The 19,947-nt window shown below is 49.8% G+C and overlaps 1 protein-coding gene across 1 annotated transcript in view; it reads right to left on the bottom strand.

The window, feature by feature from the left end:
* Positions 1-16,996, bottom strand: part of LOC123344636 (sodium/nucleoside cotransporter 1-like) — a 53,820-nt gene extending 36,824 nt beyond the window's left edge. Inside the window, exons 1-3 of the mRNA XM_044981061.1 lie at positions 16,803-16,996; positions 6,410-6,495; positions 6,250-6,335 (exon numbers count right to left, since the gene is read on the bottom strand). Of these exons, the coding sequence (XP_044836996.1) occupies positions 6,250-6,335; positions 6,410-6,478 (155 nt within the window). The 5' untranslated portion in view covers positions 6,479-6,495; positions 16,803-16,996. The remainder of the gene's footprint in view (positions 1-6,249; positions 6,336-6,409; positions 6,496-16,802) is intronic.
* Between the last annotated feature and the right edge of the window lie 2,951 nt (positions 16,997-19,947).

Here is a 19,947-nt window from a genome sequence, read left to right as displayed (position 1 = left end):
TGGTGCCGCCTATTCACACCCATTTATCCTAACTAGCCTTCCTGGGATTTTGGGAAAGATGCCTCCCCACTACTGTCCTGCAGTCCAGAGAACAGTGCCCTCCATAGGCGCCGACTCCTTGGGGGTTCTGGGGCTGGAACACCCACGGAAAAAAAATAGTGGGTGTTCAGATCCCACCAGCCACCCCCTGATCAGGAGGCCCCACCAATCAGCTGTTCGGTGGCATGTGGGAGGGGGTAGAGAGGAGACAGTAAGAGCCGGAGCAAGGGTGGAGCCTTGGGGGAAGGGGTGGAGTACGGACGGGGCCTCGTGGTGGAGCACCCACCCAGAAAAATGAAAGTCGGCACCTGTGGTGCCCTTCACTGCAAGCTCAGCAGAGCTCTTCCGCTGACTGAGGTTAATACAGCCCTTCACATCCCTTATGGCAAGCCAAGCCCTTGTAGCGTGGGTGGGGGACAGCTATCATCCATCTGTGTTACTGATAAGATAACTGGGAGCCTGTACAAGGCCACTGCAGGCAGAAGTTCTTTTTGTCCCTAAAAGAACAAAGTCCCAGCAGCTTTGCCATACAGCCCCTTGGAAGGAACATGCCAAATCAGCTGCTTCTGTGACAGGCATCAACCTGTTGCCGATAGTCCACATTTAGAGATCCATGAGTGCTGCTGCCCCCAGAACAAAGAGAGATGGCTCTTTAGCTCACGTGGTAGAGGCTCATGCTTTTATATCGAGAGAGCCCCAATTCACACCCCACAGATGACCCAGACAGGGACGCTGTGCTATCTGTTATCCTGGACCACAATCTACTCCTAGAGCCAGGAAGAGAAGCCAGGATTCTTGATGCAGCTGTAATGTTCCAAGCATAGACAAGCCCTTAGTGTGAGGTGGCGGCTGGAGTGATGCTATGTTGCAAAGCAGTGTGTGCAGAAGACCATGGGGATGTCTACACTGCAATGGAAGCCCAGGGTTAGTGAGACTTGAGTCAGCGGACCCTGGGTTTGAGAACCCGAGGCTTGAGCATCTACATTGATTGCCAACCCTAGGTTAAGAATTTTTTAACCCAGGCCCAGACCTGGGGATCCAGCATCCACACAGCAGTACACAGCCCCCCAAGTCCATCCAACCATATTCCAGACTTCCTACCACCCTCCTGAAATGTGGCCGCCCTAGCCCTTTGTTCATGGTACAGCATGGGAAAACTTAACGGTCCACACCGCACATACAGGAAGTTTGAACAGCCTTCCAGCACATCCCGACGAGTTGTCATTTTGGTCCGCATGCTCCCTGCAATCAGAGCCAGCAACATGGAGGAGTTGGCACTTTAAGAACTTCTCTTGTGTGGCCTTTTATTTCTGCTTCAGGACACAGATAGAGCTTCTGTGAGCTGCTGCTGGGCAGTTCAGTGGTGTTTTCTGTCTGACAGAGCTAGTGACAGAGCAGGAGGAGGAGGAGGACACAGATATGGCAGACTCAAACTGACTGATGCTGCTCATGACACTTGGTACAGCCTATGCTCCCTACATAGACCAGAAAAGGGCCACAAGCACAGACTGGTGGGACCACTGTGTGACCACATTGTCACACAGAACTTGGATGACCAGCAGTGGGTCCAGAACTTTTGCATAAAGAAAGCCACATTTCTGGAGCATTGGGAGCATCTTGTCTCGACTCTCACATGCAAAGACACATGCGTGAGGGTGGCCATCCCAGTCCAGAAGCAGGTTGCTGTACCCATATGGAAGCTGGCTACCCGAGGTGGCTACAAGTCCATTGCCAACCAGTTTGGTGCTGGAAAGTTGACTGCAGATAAAGTGGTGGCGGAGGTTTCTGAGGCGGTCAGGCGTGTGGTTTATCCCAAGGTGACAGGCATGAAAGATATTCCTGAGGGAATTTGAGAGAATGGGGATTCCAAATTGTGCCAGAACATTGATGGGACCCACGTGCCCATAGTTTGCCCTCCTCAAGGAGCACATGAGTACATAAACAGCAAAGGGTGCTACTCCATAGTTATGCAGGCCCTCATGGACTATGGAGGCCAATTTAAAAACATCAGTGTTGGCTGCACTGCAAAAGTTGGATGCCAGGGTTTTCCGCTGACCGGGAGTCTACATTCATAGACCATCTGGGACACTATTCCCACCACATGATGTTGTCATAAATGGAGTTACTGTCCCCACTGTTATTTGGAGAGCCCACGCGCATCCCCTTTTTGCCTTGACTTATGAAACCATACCCTTATCTCCAAGGCCCTGACCAAATAAAGTTGAATTACACCCTCAGCAGGTGTAGAACGGTGGATGAATGTGTGTTTGGCTGATTGAAATTCCACTGGTGATGTTTACAGACCTGTTTGGATGCCAGTGTCATCAATGCTGCCTGCATTAGTCTGTCTTGCTGTGCTCTTCATAACCTTTGTGAAGTCATTTCCCCCTGAATGGACCTATGACAGTGAGTGCCGCTGAACCAGCACACTCAGCCAGAGAGGGCACCTACCGCAGCTGGAGCTGGGTGCACCCAGGCAACAGAAATCAGGGATGGACTTGCATGGCCCAGTGGAAGAGGCAGGACAGTATCTTTACGAATGTGCTTGGAGGGCGGGGGGCATTGATTGCTTCTGGGCAGTGGAGGGGGGGGTTGATTGTTATGCATTTTTGACTGACATGACTGCATATAAAATGGAGCCGGGAGGAGAAACAGTATGGTTTGATGTAAATAACTGATGTATGGATTGATGCAAATAGCTGTATTGAGACATGGGTTTTGCATAAAACTTCTTATCTGTCCCTGATCATGTGTTCACCGTTATTATTTGATATACACGTTATCTGATGTGTTGCAGTGATGGCCGTAACATTTCTTTATAAAATAAAAACCTTTACTTTTACACATCTATTGGAAAAGTACAATATGAAACCATTGCCTGCCAGGCCAGCTGCCATTAGCTCCCCAAAACACCAGCAACACCAAAAGCTTTAGAAGTAACCAAGACCAAAGTGCATCAACAAATGCAATCAGTTGAACTATGTACGAGACACGCCTCCCACACTATTGCATGTCCCCTGCCCTCCCTCCCACATTCTCCTTTCCCTTCCTTCCATGTTTGCTGGGCGCTTGGCACTGAGATGGGAGTGGAGGCATACACAGAGAAGGGATTCAGCACTGAGGACTGCATGGGACACACTAGCCATGTCCAACCTCTCATATGATCTGATCGTATGAGCCACCCAGCCGTGGAGTTGTCCAAGCTGTTCCTGTTCCAGGATCTGCGAATCAAGTGCTTGTTCCTGTGCTGCTACCCTGTCCCCAGCTATACAGCCAGCTCGAGATTTTCTGCTCACCTCTCCGCATGTCTTTCCTCTGGTCGCAAGCCCCTTTCCCCTTGGTACTCGACCTGCTTGTTGGCCTGTCCAGAACTTCAACCATAAGTTCTTCACACAAATGCTTCCTCTTGGAACAGTGCATGAAGGTATGTTGGTCCAGGCTTCTGCAGTGTGGGCGAGCTGTGGAGATACTGCAGTTCGTAGAGGTCGAGGGGCCTGGAATAGGACAAGACACAGAGGGTTACTGTCTCCAATAGCTTGGTGCAGGAGAACAAAAACTCATTTTGGAATTTCAAGGACAGAAAACGTTACTTTTTGAAACTGAACTGCAATATATTGACAGAAGGCTGCTTCAGCCCACAGAAGCTCCCTAGACACAGCCGAGTTAATCACAGTGCAAGAAGTGCTTGGGAATGAGCGACAGGGGATGGATCACTTGATGATTACCTGTTCTGTTCATTCCCTGTGGGTCACTTGGCACTGGCCACTGTCATAAGACAGGATACTGGGCTAGATGGACCTTTGGTCTGACCCAGTAGGGCCATTCTTACGTTCTTATAATCTTATGCTGAAAGCATGGTAAGTTAAAAATCACAACATTTAAAAAAATATTTTTTTAAATGGAATTTGGGAGGAGGTTGGTGGCCAGGCTGTTGGTGGGAAACCAGGTGTGCATGCCTCTGAAGTGTTCAGATGTATGGTGAATGAATAGCTCATCTATGAGTGGAGTGGGCTGGCAAGCTACCAAGGTAGCCCTGAAAAATACATCCTTGCCCGCAATGTGACTACAGATGTGGAGTTCCAGCCACATGAAAAGTTTGCAGCTATGAGCCCCTAGGATTGGGTAAGAAGTCATGAGCGAATCAACAGGGTGCTGTATTAGCATATGCATGGTTTAGCTCCTCCCCAAGGCTTCTGATGCAGCCTGGTAGGATGGCGTGCAAACACCTGGACGAGAACTCCACAGCCATCCCCCTTCTCCCCCTGGCAAATTTCTGAACTAACTTCAAATGCTTAGTCATATTTGGGATTAATGATTTCATCACCCATGAAATGCATGGACTACATTTAATAGAAATGGACTACATATGAAGACAGACATTTAGATCACTTCCCCCTCCCTCCAACCATACAGTTCAGTCTTTTCAGGCAGCTCATTACGCCATGGCGTTGTAAGTGGAGTGGTGTACATATGGGGAAGGTAATATACAATTCTTATTTTAACAAACTAGAAAATACTAGCAAAAATGTGCACCTCCCCAGGAGAGAGTCACTTTGACATGCCTGTTTTACTGCTGGCATTTCCTGGTCTCCATTTGGAATTCCATGGTGGGGGCAGGGGGCAGGAACAATGCGCTACTAGCAGCTACATGCTGCTACCCAAGGCTTATAATCTTTTGGCCCTGGTTCATGGAGCGGAAATCCCTCCCATTCCCATATTAATAAACAGAAAAATGAACCCAGAAACTTACCAGACTCTGGGGCAGTTATCCCTCTTCTGTTTCTGCTGCCAGCTCCATGGTGGGCTATTCCTCCAGGGGGCATCAAAAAGCACCTCTGAGTATGGCCCCAGTATGTGCTGCAGCTTCTCCTGTGGCAAAGCCTCCTCTAGGACCAGTTTCATCAGCAGAGTCGCTTCATTTGCCTCATTCAATGATTCTCTTGCTGGCTTCTGAGGCCATGGGGTCTCCTCCCAGATGACCAAGTTGTCGAGCACCAGTGGTGGCTCAGTGCTCAGAACGGTCCCATCATACTCAAACTCATCATAAGAAGGGCATGATGCCGGCGAGTTGCCAGAGATTCATAGATTCTAGGACTGGAAGGGACCTCGAGAGGTCATTGAGTCCAGTCCCCTGCCATCATGGCAGGACCAAATACTGTCTAGACTATCCCAGATAGACATTTATCTAACCTACTCTTAAATATCTCCACAGATGGAGATTCCACAACCTCCCTAGGCAATTTATTCCAGTGTTTAACTACCCTGACAGTTAGGAACTTTTTCCTAATGTCCAACCTAAACCTCCCTTGCTGCAGTTTAAGCCCATTGCTTCTTGTTCTATCCTTAGAGGCTAAGGTGAACAAGTTTTCTCCCTCCTCCTTATGGCACCCTTTTAGATACCTGAAAACTGCTATCATGTCCCCTCTCAGTCTTCTCTTTTCCAAACTAAACAAACAGCTGTAGTCCTGTACTCATAGTAGTAGTACTCATTCATGAGCCCCTTCATCTGTTCCCCACACTGGTCGCTGGTCGGTAAATTACCAGCACTACCACCTTCTTTGCTATTTGCTGCTATATGTGGGCATTCCAGAACTCTTACTAAAATCAGTTGCTTTGCAGGCCTAGCACCAGAGATTAACCAAGATCTGGCTCTGGCTGTCTCCTGCGACCATGTTGCAGTGCACTCGCTGGTTGGTATCCATTGCAAACACAGACTGCTCTGTGCTCTCCTAAGGTGTGTTTGCAGCTTGGCAGTCAGAATAAAACAAAAGGGTTAACCACAAAGCTGCTGTACTAGAACAAGGGGAGGTGCTTCCATTTCCCTGGAGTCAATTAATGATTCTTGGGAGAGAGAGGACAAAGGAAGTTGGCCCATAGCATTGTGGGATACTTTTGGCGGACTCAAAGAACCCGAGTCCAAGGAGTGTTGCATCTACACTGCAAAACGACAGGCCTCGAACCCTGCGCCCCATCTTGACTCCAGCTCAGACCGTCCATCTTCATGAGGTCATAGGATCATGGCCCTGAGGCCAAGAGATTTGTGTGTAGATGGAAGAAGGGTTAGGGTCTGAGCCTGGGCTTACCTTGCAGTGTAGACATACCCAAAGTGGTTGTGTGCTAATCTCTGGTTTACTGTTGCATTTGTAGTGTGTGTGTTTTGGTTAATGGGAGCTGTTAGGGGAGAAGTGACACTTCCTGGGGTTACTATACCTCCAGAAGGTGGAGCGTTCAGCTCTCTCCTCTCTGTTGTTCTCAGGAGGCGGATTCTGTGCTCCCTCAGGGAGTCCCTCTTCTTCCTATAAAACATCCCATAGGTCAGTGTTCTCAGAGCAGGTCCAAAGGCCAGTGCAGAAGAGAAGGGAAGATTTACCATGGAATCGAAAGCCGTGTTCTCCAAGCCCTTCTCCAGGTCACCGAGTGAAATTCTGACATCCTCCATATCTAGATGTGCTCCCGCTACAACATAAACTCAGGAATTAGCTGGATGGCCCCGCAACAGCGCATCTTGTGAAGGAATGATGCCATGAGCACCATCTGGTTCCCGAGCTGGGAGGCAATAGCCATTTGCTTCCCGAGAGTGGGGAAACCCTGAGCTGCTTCCTTGTTTTGGACCCAAGGGACAGAAGCCCAGAGCTCATAGATTTAAGGCCAGAAGGGACCATTTTGATCATCTAGTTTGACCTCCTGTATAGCACAGGCCAGAAAACTTCCTGAAATAATTCCTAGATCAATCTTTTAGAAAAACATCCCATATTGAGTTAAAAATTTTCAGTGATGGAGAATCCACCATGACCCTTGGTAAGTTGTTCCAATGGTTAATGACGCTCACTGTTAAAATGTATGCCTTACTTCAGTCTGAATTTGTCTAGCTTCAGCTTCCAGCCACTGACACATGTTAGACCTTTGTGTGCTGGACTGAAGAGCTGATTATTAAATATTTGTTCCCCATGTAGGTACTTATGGACGGTGATCAACTCACCCCTTAACCCAGGGGTCGGCAACCTATGGCATGCCTGCCAAAGGCGGCACACAAGCCAATTTTTACTGGTATGTTGCTGCCAGCCGGGATCCTGGGCCCCGGCCGGCCTGGGTGAATGGAACCCCTGGCCAGCAGCAGCTCAGTGGGGCCAGCAGCCGGGACCCCGGCTGGCAGGAGCCGGCAGATAGAACCCCAGACCGGCAGCAGGCTGAGCCGCTCAGCCCGTTGCTGGTCTGGGGTTTCGGCCGCCGGCCCCTTGCCAGCTGGGGTCCCGGCCATTGGCCCCGCTCAGCCTGCTGCCGGCCTGGGATACCAGCCTCCGACCCCGCTCACCTCACTGCTGGTCTGGAGTTCCAGCCGCCCAGCCCCCTGCCATGCTCAACCCTCCTGCCTGCCTGGGGTACTGGAAGCTAGCCCAGGGCTCTGCTCCGGGCCTGGTCCCAGCTCTCTGAAGTCCTTATAAAAATTACACTACAATTAGCTTAAAAACTTGAAAACTTAAAAACTTTGTTTGTACATTACAGTAATCATTAAAACATGTATAATGTTAATAAATAAATAAGTTTGATGAAACAAAGTAGTTGTACTTATGTGCCTGTGCTTAATGTGTTTTTGATTATTTATCTTCTAAAAAAATCTCGCATGTGTTGCACCCCCGAGAAAGTGCATCTTGCACCCCCAGGGAGGTGTGTGCACCCCAGGTTAAGAACCACTGCACTAAACTGATAAGATCTGCATTTTAATTTAATTTTAAATGAAGCTTCTTAAACGTTTTAAAAACCTTGTTTACTTTACATACAACAATAGTTTAGTTATATATAGGCACCAGCAAAGCAAGCACGTGCTTGGGGCAGCCCATTTGCAGGGGCGGCAGGGATCCAGCCTGGGAGCTGAGAACCAACAGGGGGCTCTGGGAGCTGTAGTTCCTTGGTTAGCTCCCTGCATATAGAGCCAGCCCTGGAGCAGGGAAAGAACTACATTTCCCAGCATTCCCTTGGCCACCACCAACAGGAAAGGGAGGGGGAGGGAGGGAGGTAGCTGAGACCTCATGCTGCATCCTGCTGTGAGTGGAGAGCTGCACTGTGAAGGGTAGGGATACCATATTTTATCATTCAAAAACAGGACACTCCATGGGGAGGGAGGGTAGCCCCACCCTGCCACCATCCACTCCCTCCGACTGCCTCTCACAGAAACCCCAACCCATCCAACTCCCCCTGCTCCCTGATCACCCCCTCCCGGGACCCCTGCCCCTAACTGCCCCCCAGGATCCCACCCCCTATCTAAGCCTCCCTTCTTCTTGTCCCCAACTTCCCCCCCAGGACCGCACCTCCTACCTGTCCCCTGACAGACCCCTGGGACTCCCATGCCTATCCAACCGCTGCCTGTCCCCTGACTGCCCCCCCGAACCCCTGACCCATCTAACCCCCCCTTCTCCCTGCCCCTGACTGCCCTCCTGAACTCCACTCCATCCAACCCCCCTGTCCCTTGACTGCTCCCCCCGGAACCCCCTTCCCCTTCTCCAACCCCCCAGCCCCCTTACCATGCCACTCAGACCAGCATGTCTGGCTCCGCGCAGTGATATTGCACTGGCAAATTCCCCATAGAAAGAGTGGAACAAAAAAATAATAAAGCCACCTCAACTTTTCCTCATTTATGGAGGACAGTCTTATAATATGCATCCAGATATTCTCCAATCACACAAGCTGAAAATTGTTCCACTTTACTGCAGTTCTGTAACCATATGGGAACCAATCCTGTCTGTGTTCTGTGCACATCTAATTCCTGCTGAATGACCTGCCCTGGGAGCGAGTTAACAGTGACCCAGGGCTGCGGCGGAAGGATGGTGCAGGTGGGGCAGGGGAGAGCCCAGGGCTGGGGCGGCAGGAGATGTGGGGGGGCAATGATGGGGGGGGATGGAAGGAGCCCAGAGCTGGGGCGGCAGGGTGGGGGGAGCCCAGGGCTGGGGCAGCAGGGGGGTGCAGCGAGGAGCCCAGGTCTGGGACGGGGGGCAGCCAAAAACTTTTTTGCTTGGGGCGGCAAAAAACCTAGAGCCGGTCCTGTCGGAAAGGCTCCAGACCCCTGCCTTAACCTTTTCTTTGTTAAGCTAAATAGATAGACTCAAATAGGTCAATCACTAGAAGGCAGGTTTTCCAATCCTTTAATCATTCTTGTGGCTCTTCTCTGAACCCCTCTCCATTTTATCCACCTCCTCCTGGAATTGTGGGCACCAGACCTGGACACAGGATCCTAGCACAAGTAGCACCAGTACCAAATACAGAAGTAAAATAATCTACTACTTGACATTCTCCTGTTTATGCACCCTAAGATCCCATTGGCTCTTTTGGCAACATCATCACACTAGGAGCTCATGTTCAGCTGATTATCCACCATGACCCCCCAAATCTGTTTCAGGGTCTCTGTTTCCCAGGATAGAGTCCCCAACCTGCAAGTATGGCCTGTACTCTGTGTCCCTAGATGTGTCCATTTATATTTAGGCATCTGGTTCCTGAGCTGGGAAAGTGTGACCCTCGCACCCCTTTATTTACACCCTACACACTACCATAATGATAACTGTATAAAATACACCTTGGGAGCTATCATTTGAAAACGATTAACGCACTAGTGAATAACATCATTGTAAACTATGTGTAACAACATTTAGCTACAACAAATCTTGCATCTTGGCAGGGATTAGACTGGATGACCCTTGTAGTCCCTTCTAACCTTATGGTTCTATATGTGAAATTATAAATTCTCTCTGTGTGATGTAACCTTCCTTAGAGGTTTTTCCTTCCTTAGAGGTTTTTAAGATCAGACTTGACGAAGCCCTGGCTGGGATGATTTAGTTGGGGATTGGTCCTGCTTTGAGCAGGGGGCAGGACTAGATGACCTCCTGAGGTCCCTTCCAACTCTGATATTCTATGATTCTATGAGCCAGATAGCCAAGCCTAGATAAAGGGAATAAACAGGTTTATCCTAAACAAAAAAAATGTGGGTTTACCCTAATGTATATTTTAGCATTAAGCAAAGCTTACATCAAGCTAAACCAGTGGGGATATTCTGAGTCTGAAGTCGAGAGACAGAGAATTAATATGGCTCCTGCACCCCAGAAAGACAGAGGAGCCTGAATCCCCAGGAGGCCTTCCTGACTTTTAGGACAAAGACAATTCCTTTGGGGATATAAGGGAGAGAGAGAGACTCCATCTTTAGCCTCCACCTGAGAAGACAAAAGGAACCAAGCATTTTGTGATCCGTGTATTGGGTCCTGGCCAGAGGATCTGGTCAGCCATGCTAGACAAAGACTGATGGTGAGAAAATTACCTACAGCAAAATCTGTAGCTTGTTAAGTTAGGTCTTAGTCATCAGAAAGCGTATTTTTACTTGTGTTTGTTTGTAACCCATTCTACCTTCAGTCCCTCCTGCACAATATCAATTAACCTATGTCCTTCTGTTAATAAACGGGCTCTATTTTGACTATAAACCAACTCTTTGCTGTGTTTGAACTGAAATGATTGTTTGCTCCAGTTAAAGGAGACCAGGGAGGGGCTGCTGTGTTCTAGGCAGGCTGCTGGGGTCAGAGCACTGAGCGAGGGCTGCACAGCACATAGACACTCAGGGAACTACATGCTTGTCTGCTGGCTGTTGGTGTCCGGGCTGTGAGCCATAGTGGGAGAGCATTTACGGCACCCAGGGTTACAGGGCAGGGGGTGACACAAGCTCACACTGGTCTGGGTTGAATCCCAAAGTGTTACAGAGGGGAAGCTGAGAGCTCTTTCCTGGTTCTGTATCAGCCTCCAGGAGATGCCAGGAGCAGCTTTGTGATTCCCGGCCTGAGAGAGGATTTGTCCTGAATTTCTCTGCTGTCCAGAGAAGCACTGAGTTTGTTCCTGAACCAATAAGATGAATGAAGAGCTGCCAGCGAGCTCAGGGGTGCAAGGCTGGCTCATTTGCTCTTCTTTGCCCAAGTGCTTCTCTCTCTCCTCTCTACCCCTGACAAGGGAGGATTCCTGAGCAGCCTTCTTGTTTCCAACTGGAGGTGGGGAAAGCCCCACATTCCTGCCTACCCCAGAACTTCCTCACAGGGGGCCAGGAGGCAAACAGACAGTCACTGTTTATAAGGTATGTTCAGCCCCTTTCCTGAGCTCATTTCCTGGGCCCTACCCCTGATAAAAACTCTATTCAACTGGTTGAGGGTAAAAATAAGTGTCGGGCTAATCCCCAAAACAAGCATTGCAAACCCTGGAAATTCAGAGCCAGGGTTACACTTAGAAGAAGCCCAAGCGTGTCACAGTGTGGAAATGCACAGCTAAGGCTCCCAAACATCCATAACTCTGCCCTGCAGTGACTCCATGCTGTAACAACGCCGTTATGACTGGTGCAGAACAGAATTTGTGGTCCCAGATTAGATTAAATTTGAACAGCTCTGCCCCCTGGAAAATGAGTCACTTCCTAGGGCTCTGACATTGGTGTTGTTAGCCAAGGGCTCAATGGTGACCACAGCCCACACAATGGGCTGGGGGCAGGTGCCTCCCCCTCCACAGCACTCACACAGTGCAGCCAACCCCAAAAGCTCAGATGTCATTAGTCAGTCCCAACAATCCTAGAGCTGGCCCCCAAACAGTGAGATTTTCCTGCAAGGTTATAACATGGGCTTGGTCTGGTTTAGAATACTGACTTCCCCCTGTGTTCCCCCCCCCTGCCCACCAGCCCAGTGCATGTGGGGCAGCTGCAGCGCACCAACAGCCCCAACATACAGATAGAGGGATTTGACCCCGCTGCATGGACTCTGGCTGAGCCTCCAGCTTCCCCAGCCTTGTAAACAATGCATACTGTGTCGAACCCCGCCCCGCTCCCTGCCATCCATTGTCACCCCATCCCTGCCCCTCCCTACACACCCATCCATTGTCACCCCAGCCCCATCCTGCCCCTCCCTGCCCCACACCCGCCCCTCCCCTCCAGCCATCCATTGTCACTCCAGCCTCATCCTGCCCCTCCCTGCCCCACACCCGCCCCTCCCCTCCAGCCAGCCATTGTCACCCCATCCCTACCCCTCCTTACTCACCCATCCATTGTCACCCCAGCCCCATCCTGTCCCTCCATGTTCCACACCCGCCCCTCCCCTGCAGCCATCCAGTGCCACTCCATCCCTGCCTCTTCCCACCCAGCCATCCAATCACCCTAGACCTGTCCCTTCCCTGCATGTCCCACACCCTCCCCTCCCCTCCAGCCATCCATTGCCACCCCATCCCTGCCCCACCCCACACCTGCTCCCTCCCCACACAGACATCCATTGTGCCCCCCTGAATTTCCCAGGGATCTTCGCCCCCCAACACAGGATCTAGGGAGGGGGCACTTGCAGCAGGGCCCTCTTCTCCCCCCTGGCAGACCACAGGGGCAGCTCCTCCTCCATCCTGGGTGCTGCAGCCAAGAAGAGGAGAGGGGGGCAGCATGAAGCAGACTGGCCCATGGCTCACAGGAGGGAAAGGGAGCAGGGAGCAGACTGGCCCATGGCTCACAGGAGGGAAGGGGAGCAGGGAGCAGACTGGTCCACGGCTCACAGGAGGGAAGGGGAGCAGGGAGCAGACTGGCCCATGGCTCACAGGAGGGAAGGGGAGCAGGGAGCAGACTGGCCCATGGCTCACAGGACAGAGGGGGAGCAAGGAGTAGACTGACTAGTGCAGGGGTTGGCAACCTATGGCACGCGTGCCAAAGACGGCACACAAGCCAATTTTTAATGGCACGCTGGGGCCTGCGTGGTATTTTGATTAAAAATCCTGCCCAGCCCGGCCCGCTCTCCTCTGCCCTCTGCTCCCCAAACAGGGGCAGGGAGCAGAAGCATAGCCGTGTGCACGGGGTGGGCAAATAGCCCCACTCTCCCGGTGCGGCAAGAGCCAGGTCCGCGCTTCCGGGCGGGCCTAGCACAGCAAGCTGCCGGCCCCTCCCCCGCCTTCTCCCCTCCCCTGAAGCCCTGCTGCCGCACGCAGCGCTCTGGGGGACGGGGCTGCGCGCTCCCTCGGGGCAGTGTTTGGCTCCGCGGGGAGGCAGAAACACTCCCCACTCAACTGGAGCTCTGCCGCCATGTGCGCAGCGCTCTGAGGGACGGGGCTGTGTGCTCCCGCGGAGCAGCGTGTCTGGCTGTGTGCTCCCGCGGGACAGCATGTCTGGCCACAGGCCCCACACAGCTCGGTGCTGGTCTGGGGTTCTGGCTACTGGACCCCTGCCAGCCAGGGTCCAGGCCGCAGGCCTCATTCAGCCCGCTGCCGGCCTAGGTGAACAGAACCCCAGACCAGCAGCGGGCTGAGCGGGCTGGCGGCGTAAGATCAACATTTTAATTTCATTTTAAATGAAGCTTCTTAAACATTTTGAAAACCTTGTTTATTTTACAATACAACACTAGTTTAGTTATATAATATATAGACTTATAGCGAGAGACCTTCTAAAAAACATTAAAATGTATTACCAACACGCGAAACCTTAAATTAGAGCGAATAAATGAAGACTCGGCACACCGGTTCTGAAAGGTTGCCGACCCCTGGACTAGTGCATACGCTATCTCTCTGCCATGTCAGCTGAACATTGATCCCCAGCAAGATAATGGAGTGGCTGGTACGGGACTCAGTTAATAATGACGTAAAGGAGGTAACGTAGTTATTTCAAATCAACATGGGTTTATGGAAGATAGAGCCTGTCAAACTAACCTGATATCTTTTTTTTTATGAGATTACAAGTCTGCTTGCTAAGGATAATAGTATGAATCTAATAGACTTCTGCCAGGCATTTGACTGCACGGTATTTTAATTAAAAACTAGGACAATATAAAATTAACATGGCACACATAAAATGGATAAAAAACTGGCTAACTGGTAGTCTCAAAATGTAATTTAAATGGGAAATCATCACTGAACATGTGTATTTCCAGTGAGGCCCTGCAGGGATCAGTTTCTGGCCCTACGCTATGTAACATTTTTATCAATGACTTGAAAGAAAACAAAATTATCACAAATTGAGGGAGTGGTAAATAATGAAGAGGACAGGTCAACGATACAGAACAATCTGGATCACTTGGTAAATTGGGCACTAGCAAACAATACACGTTTTAATACAGTTACATGTAAGTGTATACATCCGGGAACAAAGAATACAGGCACAGGGCCGGCTTTAAGCTGATTCCCCTGATTCCCCAGAACTGGGCACTGCGCCTAAGAGGGCCCCGTGCTATAGGCATCTTTTTATTTATTTATTTACTCCCCTGGCGGCGGGGTGGGGAAGGTGTCCACTCTCGGTCTTTGGCGGCATTTTGGTGTGTGTGGGGGGGTCCGTTCCAGGACTTCGGCAGCATTTCGCCGACAGGGGATCCTTCGGTGCCGCAGAAGACCTGGAGCGGACTCCCCGCCGCTGAAGTGCCGCCGAAGCCCTGGACCACTGCCAGGTATTCAAATTGGGCCCTGCCATTCATAAAGCCAGCCCTGTACAGGCAACACTTACAGGCAGCGGCGTATTATTGCCTAGGCCAACAAGACCTAGGCCTAGGGTGGCAAATTTGCAGGGGCGGCAAATTTGCTCACGCCCCCTCCCCAACTCCTCCCTTTCCCCAAATCCCCGGCCTGCCTCCTCCCCCAGGCGCGCCGCGCTTCCCTCCTTCTACCTCCCTCGAGGAAGGGAGAAGTGAGTAGCGGCGCACTCAGAGGAGGCGGAGCAGAGGTGAGCTGGGGCCCGCGGGTGCAGGGAGTAACCGGGCGGGGGCGCGGCTGGGAACCGCTCCCCGCCCCAGCTCATCTCCACTCCACTGCCGCCATCCCCCGAGCACCACAACTCCCCTTCTCCCCGCTCCCTCCCAGGCTTGCTGCGGGGGAGCGGAGATGAGCTGGAGCGGGGGAGGAGGCAATTTTTTGAGGGCCTAGGGGTGGCAAATCTGTTAATCTGCCACTGCTTACAGGATGAGGGACTCTATCTATCTATGAGGAAGCAGTGACTCTGAAAAAGATTTGGGCTTGTGGTGGATAATCAGCTGAACAGTATGACGCTGTGGCCAAAAGAGCTAATGTGCTCCTGGAATGCATAAACAGGGGAACCTCCAGTAGGAGCAGAGAGTTTATTTTATCTCTCTCTTTGGCACTCAGATGTCCACTGCTGGAATCCTGTGTCCAGTTCTGGGGCCCTCAGTTCAAGAAGGATGTTGATAAAACAGAGAGAGTTCAGAGAAGAGCCACAAGAATGATTAATGGATTAGAAACCCTGTCCTACAGTAATAGACTAAAAGAGACCAATCTATTTAATTTAACAAAGAGAAGGTTAAGGAGTGACTAGATTACAGGCTATAAGTACCTACATGGGGAACAAATATTTACTGATGGGCTCTTCAGTCTAGAAATGAAAGCTCTAAAACCATCCAATGGCTTGAAGTTGAAGATAGACCAATTCAGACTGTAAATAAGATGTACATTTTTAACAGTGAGGGTAACTAACCACTGGATCAACTAACCAAGGGTCATTGTGCATTCCCCATCACTGGCAATTTTTAAATCAAGACTGGACTTTTTCTAAAAGCTCTGCTCTAGGAATTATTTTGAGGAAGTTCTTTGGCTGCATTACACGGGAGATCAGACTAGATCCGTGGTCCCCAAACTGTGTGTGCACCCTGCTAGGGTGTCATGGAGGAATGTTTGGGGGGGGTCACAGAGGGGGCAAGGCCAGCCATACTTCCAACCTTGCTCCGTGCCCAGACCAGCTCCAACCCTCAATCCTGTTCAGCTTCCAGTCGTGCTCTGCCTTCAGGCCAGATCTGCCTCCAGCTCCCCTCTACCCTCTGCTCTTCCCCCCACCCAGCTCTGCCCTCAATCCCTCTCTGCCCTCAGCCCAGCTCTGACTCTAGCCCCAGCTCCTCTCCCATTCCTGGTTCCTCCCTCAACTCTGCTGCTGAGGAAGCCTTGGCTGTGCAGTATTGGAGGAGAAGTGCAGACAGATTCCCTTGTGGCCTTGGAATCCATGAAATGGCAAAAGCTAGAAACCCTGCTGACTAATGCACACGTGCACTCACTTACACTTTGCCTGTGTATTCATGAATGGCTGGTGACTCTGTCTATTGGGCTGCCCAGACCCCTGCCAGACACAATGTATGCAGCCCCTGACAGGCTGCTAAGTGCCTTTATCCCCACTGCATAGAACAGCATGAAAAAGGGACTGTCCCAGTGTCATACGGGGGGAAAGCCGGGAATAGAGCCAGATCTCTGAACCCAGCTCTTTGCCTTCTCCTGCAGGCCGTCCCAATGCCACCATGCACAGAAGATGCAGCCTTGCTTACCCCAGCATGCAATGACACCTTCTGAATTTGAGTGAATGAGCTTCCAAAGAAATGGTGTCAATATAGAATGAGACGCCAGATAATTCAGAAAATTTGGGTTCTTCCTGAAGTTTATCAATGCTGTTTGTCCTGAAAAACCTCAAGTTCATCCAAAATTCCTTTCAAATGTCGGCAAACCCAGAGAATGGCACATTCTGTACTGTCAACCTAACCCATAAGAGTCCACTAAATTCAAACCAAGCCCTGTCCTCACAACACCACCAACCCAGAGCCTCCACATCCTCTGTCCCCTGCCCTGACCTTTCCTATTGCCCCTTCAGCCTGGCCATCTGCTCTAATCCTCGCCCTTCCCATTCCCTTCTCTCCCATTTTCCTCCCCGTCCCTCCAGCAGAGGTGGAGCCCTGCCCCACGACCCTCAGCCCTAGTGGCCCTATTCACCATTGGCTCCAGTCCCATGCAGACCCCATTAGCAAGTGACTCACCACAGACACCTGGTCCTTCTTGTGAGGGTTGAATATTGATTCCCTGGCTCTCTTGTGCTCACAGAAATCTTCCCATTTCTTTGTGCCACAGGCTGGCAATGGAGTAGGTTATCAATTAACAGAAAAGTCCAAGGAATTGGACTCCGTCTTTCCAGGTGATTGGGTACCATACATGTCTGCGCCTCCCTGCACACTCCTCCAGCTAAACTCCTAATGACTTTGGCTAACAGTAAACACAGGAAGATAAAGCTCAGACCCAAGAATCTTAGTGGGTAGCCCTGTCCCTTCCACCTTGCCCTGTGAAAGACCATTGTTAGTAAATATTAACCCTCTTAGTCCCCTTTTCCTTTTTGTATGTTAAATTCATTCACATAGTGATAATTTGCCAAAAAATCTTTATGGAGCTGAGCTGTATCTAATTATCCTCAGCATCTTCAGGTCCGTGGGAATCCAGGTGTCCAGGGAAAAGACACCCTCAAACTACTGAAAAAGTCTACAGAAGTATGTAATAAAAAAAACTGGGTGATTGATAAGGGATAATTGTTATCAGATGTTTTCTGTAATGGATGAAATAATGACCCATTGAAAGATGTTTCTAACTCATTAAAAACCATCAGTTTCTACAGTGTTTGAAACCAGATTAGAGATTCCTTTTTACTCATCAATCAGGCAAACTGAACACCTTAAAAGGAATTCCATCAGTAATGTCAAAAACAGAACACATGGTGAAATTAATCATGGGAAACAATTTTCCCTCCAAATAGGAGTTTCTCTATGTCACACCCTATAAAAGACAAAAGGCATGAAAATTAGGTTGGGGAGTAAAAACTGGGAGAGACATAGAGGCCAGCTCGTTACCTGACACCAAGGGTGGTAATGTATCTATTCCTTCTGTACTCTGTATAGTGCTGTACTGATCTCTGATTGATTAAATAATTCTACTGGAGCCTATTTGCCAGACTTGAATCGTTATTAAATTCAAACATGCAACACTGCCCTGACCTGCTGATTCAGCCCTGTCTATCTGTCCCTGTGGGATGCTTTCTTAGAACCAGGAGCCACAATCTTACCCCTCTGCCTCAGTCAGAGGCAGTTTTGCTGGAGCTTAAACAGCCTGTCAACTCCCTGCCACACCAGTCTGTCCACCTCCCCAGTACACTTCTCAAGACTCTGCCAGTCTTAAGTTTGCCTTGCAGGTAACAGTCGGTGCATCCCAGTTCCTGACTCCCCTGGAAGACCATTCCTCTGCAGCATCCAGCCCCCTCACTGGCTGCACACAGAAATACCAAGTCCACTGTCTCCAAAGAGACAGTGCAGACCCCAGCCTATCAGTTCAGCTGAAGACCCACACATTACATCAATACACAGCACTGAGATAATTTTATGGCAAAACCAAAAATAAGTTTATTAATCAAGAACAGAGCTGGAAGTGATTCTAAGCAAGGGTAATAGAAACAGGAAGTGGTCACAAATAAAACAAAAATAAAACCTGCTTTCCAGTGTCTAAAACTTAGCAAATCACAATCCTGACCTCAGGCAATTTCTCACCTGCAGTTAGTTCTCAGTGTCCCTAAAACACATGGCTGAGGAATCCATCTTTCACAGTGTGACAATGCGGTTCTGGCGGGACCCAACTGAGAGTGCCAATTCAGGACCAATTGCTCAAACAGGGCAGTCACAGCCCAAGGCTGGGGTTTTTCCACCTCTAAGGCAAACCAAATCAGCCAGACAAAAAGGACTTCGGTTTCACCCCACTGGCTAACCGCAAGTCACACAAGCAATTTCCTTAGACACTCCAGTCTCCCAGTATCACCACCAGTGCACTCGTCCTGGGGATGAATGGTTATGAAAACCAACATCCCAATAAAAGAAAAAGGTTCTCTCGATCCCAAAGGACCAAGCCCCAGACCCCGGTCAATATACACATCAGATCTTACCCACAAATCACGCTGTTGCCAATCCTTTAGAATCTAAAATCTAAAGGTTTATTCATAAAGGGAAAAAGGTAGAGATGAGAGCTAGAATTGGTTAAATGGAATCAATTACATACAGTAATGGCAAAGTTCTTAGTTCAGGCTTGCAGCAGCGATGGCACAAACTGCAGGTTCAAATCACGTCTCTGGAACATCCCCTGCTGGGATGGGTCATTCAGTCCTTTGTGCAGAGCTTCAGGTTGTAGCAAAGTCCCTCCAGAGGTAAGAAGCAGGACTGAAGACAAGATGGAGATGATGCATCAGCCTTATATAGGCTTTTCCAGGTGTAAGAACCTCTTTGTCCTTACTGTGGAAAATTACAGCAAAATGGAGTCTGGAGTCACATGGGCCAGTCCCTGCATACTTCGCTGAGTCATAAGGCATGTTTGCCTTCTCTCCATGGGTCAGTTGTGTAGCTGATGGTCCTTAATGGGCCATCAAGCAGGCTAAGCAGAGCTAACACCAACTTGTCTGGGATATCACCCAGAAGCACATCACCAACTTGAAATACAGACAGTATAGAGCCAATATACATAACTTCAACTAAAAATGATACATGCACACAGACAGCATAATCATAACCAGCAACCCATAACCTGGTCTTAGACACCTTATATGACCCCCTTTACCTAAGATTTGGTGCCACTACAGGACCTTGGTTGCAACCCATGTTCTATATGGTCCCAATTTATATCAATAACGTCACACACAGATTCTAGGAGCCCTGGTCCCTTAAGTGATGGGTAACTAAGGGATTCTCACCCCTGCTTCTTATAGTCCAGTAATATAATGAAAAAATATATTTTGAAGTGCGTCCCCAAATAAAGTTTTTCTCCCCTGCTGTTTGTGCTTCAGGAAGCTGACGCCATGTTGTTTGTTCATCCTCCTGATACCTTGTTCTTCTGTTGACCTAAAATGCAAATGAAGCATCCTTTGTGCTGGTTTAACAATGTTTGATGCAAAACAGTTTCCAGGGCAGACAGGTACATCAACATTCCTTTGTCTAGGGCAAATTTGTTAATCACATCCACCTCCAATGAATATTTTAGGAACATATTCCCAGAGAGGGACATGCCATGTGTGCATGCAACGCACACTGTAGAAAAAACTGGGGGCCCGCTGGCAGATTCCATCCAGCCCCTGAAAGAGCATGGAGGGCGCCATTTTAAAAT

The sequence above is a fragment of the Mauremys mutica genome, chromosome 11, assembly GCF_020497125.1.
Source record: "Mauremys mutica isolate MM-2020 ecotype Southern chromosome 11, ASM2049712v1, whole genome shotgun sequence".
NCBI lineage: Eukaryota > Metazoa > Chordata > Testudines > Geoemydidae > Mauremys > Mauremys mutica.
The sequence above is the reverse complement of the archived record's forward strand: the minus strand, read 5'-3'. Positions and strand labels throughout refer to the sequence as shown.